Raw genomic sequence first — 1598 nt, 5'->3', positions numbered from 1 at the left:
ACTTTTTTTTAACTCAAAACTCAACATTTTTATTTGTCTTTCGAGAAAAAACAAAAAGAAAGTTGCCTATTCCACAGCTCTCTTTGTCTCGTGCAAAGCTCCCTAATTGCTCTCTTTTTCCTCGATCAGTTTTATTTTGATCATACTTTATTGAAACTGATTTTACTTTGATTAATGAATAACCTATGGATATTTTTTTTATTTACGTAAGCACGTACAATCACAATTATTAATCTCTTTTCCAAGATTTTAGTTGCCCTAAGATTTACGTTTTTGTCGCTCACTATCAAATCTAGCTAGTTTGTTATGTTGATTCTTGTTTATAAAAATGTCACGAACTTGAAAGCATATCGTAAAATGGGTATAGAAAAGAGAAGCCTGACCTAAAAACAAAAAGTCCAATGCTAGACCAATCTGATTCCATTATTTTCTATTCATAATTTTATCTTAATCTGAACGAATGATAAGTATCATTTGATTCTTGCACATCATTTGCAAAAGAAATATTGAAATCATCATATATATTTTTTATTGTAAAAGCATGTAGTAGAAGAAATAAAGAATTTAAAAAAAACAACAGCAATTACTCTTACAAAAAGAATTGCTCATTATTCTCCCTTAATTCATAAATGAAGAGATAGATCAAGCCCCTTCGACGCCTTGATTATTATCGTCAATTGCCGCCGCTAGATGCTGAGTACTGAAGTCTTCGTTGCACCTTAAGAGCCTTTGCCAATTGAACCAACTTTGCTCCTCCTCTTCAGCTTCATGATGATGGTGGTAACAATTATTACTAAACCTGGCCGCTCCATTCAACCCGAACTCGTTGGATAAATGATGATGATAATTCGGGGATGAATAGAAGTTGGTTGCATGAGCTGTTATACACATCATAGTGTACTGTAAGAAGCTCAAATGGTGGCTCGTCGGTGCATAAACAATCGGCAACGTCGGGAAAGATGAAAAGTTGTTAGTCAGTCCATATTCGGATGCTCTTTTAGCCATTCGTGCAACACTTCTTTTTCTCTGGTAACAGAGAGTGAAGATGATTATTGAAGAAGAAAAACTAACGAAAATGTTGGGTTTTAAGTTAAAAATAAGTATGGAGAAGAGAGTGTAGAAACGGGAGAGAACGATAGGTCAAAATAATGGTAAAACAATGTCAAATAAACAGTTAACATGCTATGTCAGCTTTCCGACACCCACAGTGACGACAATTAACATCGAGTAGTCGATTTGTTATAAATTGATAATGTTAGTAACCGATTTGTTACTTTTGAAACTTCAATGGAGGAAACAAAAATTTTACTCAAACATTGGTGACCATTTTTATAGTTTACCCAATTATTAATTTATATAAATTAAAATTAATTTAATAAAATAAATAAAATATTGATAATTAATTATATTACTATATCTATTAATAATAATTTGATGGTGAATTACCAAACCTTCTGTTAATTAGTTAGTTAGTTAGGGCAGACATGACACTTAACCCCGTTAACTTTTTTAACGTGGCAATAATAGTTTTTTCTTCTTCTTTTTCTTCCTTATTTCTTCCTTCTTCTTCTTCTTCTTAGTTAGGCGCGACCTGTTGA

At 32.2% G+C, this 1598-nt stretch overlaps 1 protein-coding gene across 1 annotated transcript; it reads right to left on the bottom strand.

Moving 5' to 3' along the window:
- Window positions 1–642: 642 nt before the first annotated feature.
- LOC120157743 lies at window positions 643–1005 on the bottom strand. The gene has a single exon (XM_039168784.1). The coding sequence runs from the start codon at window positions 1003–1005 to the stop codon at window positions 643–645; it is 363 nt and encodes a 120-aa protein (XP_039024715.1).
- Between the last annotated feature and the right edge of the window lie 593 nt (window positions 1006–1598).

This window comes from Hibiscus syriacus, unplaced genomic scaffold, assembly GCF_006381635.1.
Source record: "Hibiscus syriacus cultivar Baekdansim isolate YM2019G1 unplaced genomic scaffold, ASM638163v2 tig00111276_pilon, whole genome shotgun sequence".
Lineage (NCBI taxonomy): Eukaryota > Viridiplantae > Streptophyta > Magnoliopsida > Malvales > Malvaceae > Hibiscus > Hibiscus syriacus.
This window is presented reverse-complemented; position numbering and strand designations above follow the sequence as displayed.

What these genes read in the sequence shown, in the direction of transcription:
- LOC120157743 (XM_039168784.1), bottom strand. Translation starts at nt 1,005, where the DNA reads ATGGCTAAAAGAGCATCCGAATATGGACTGACTAACAACTTTTCATCT.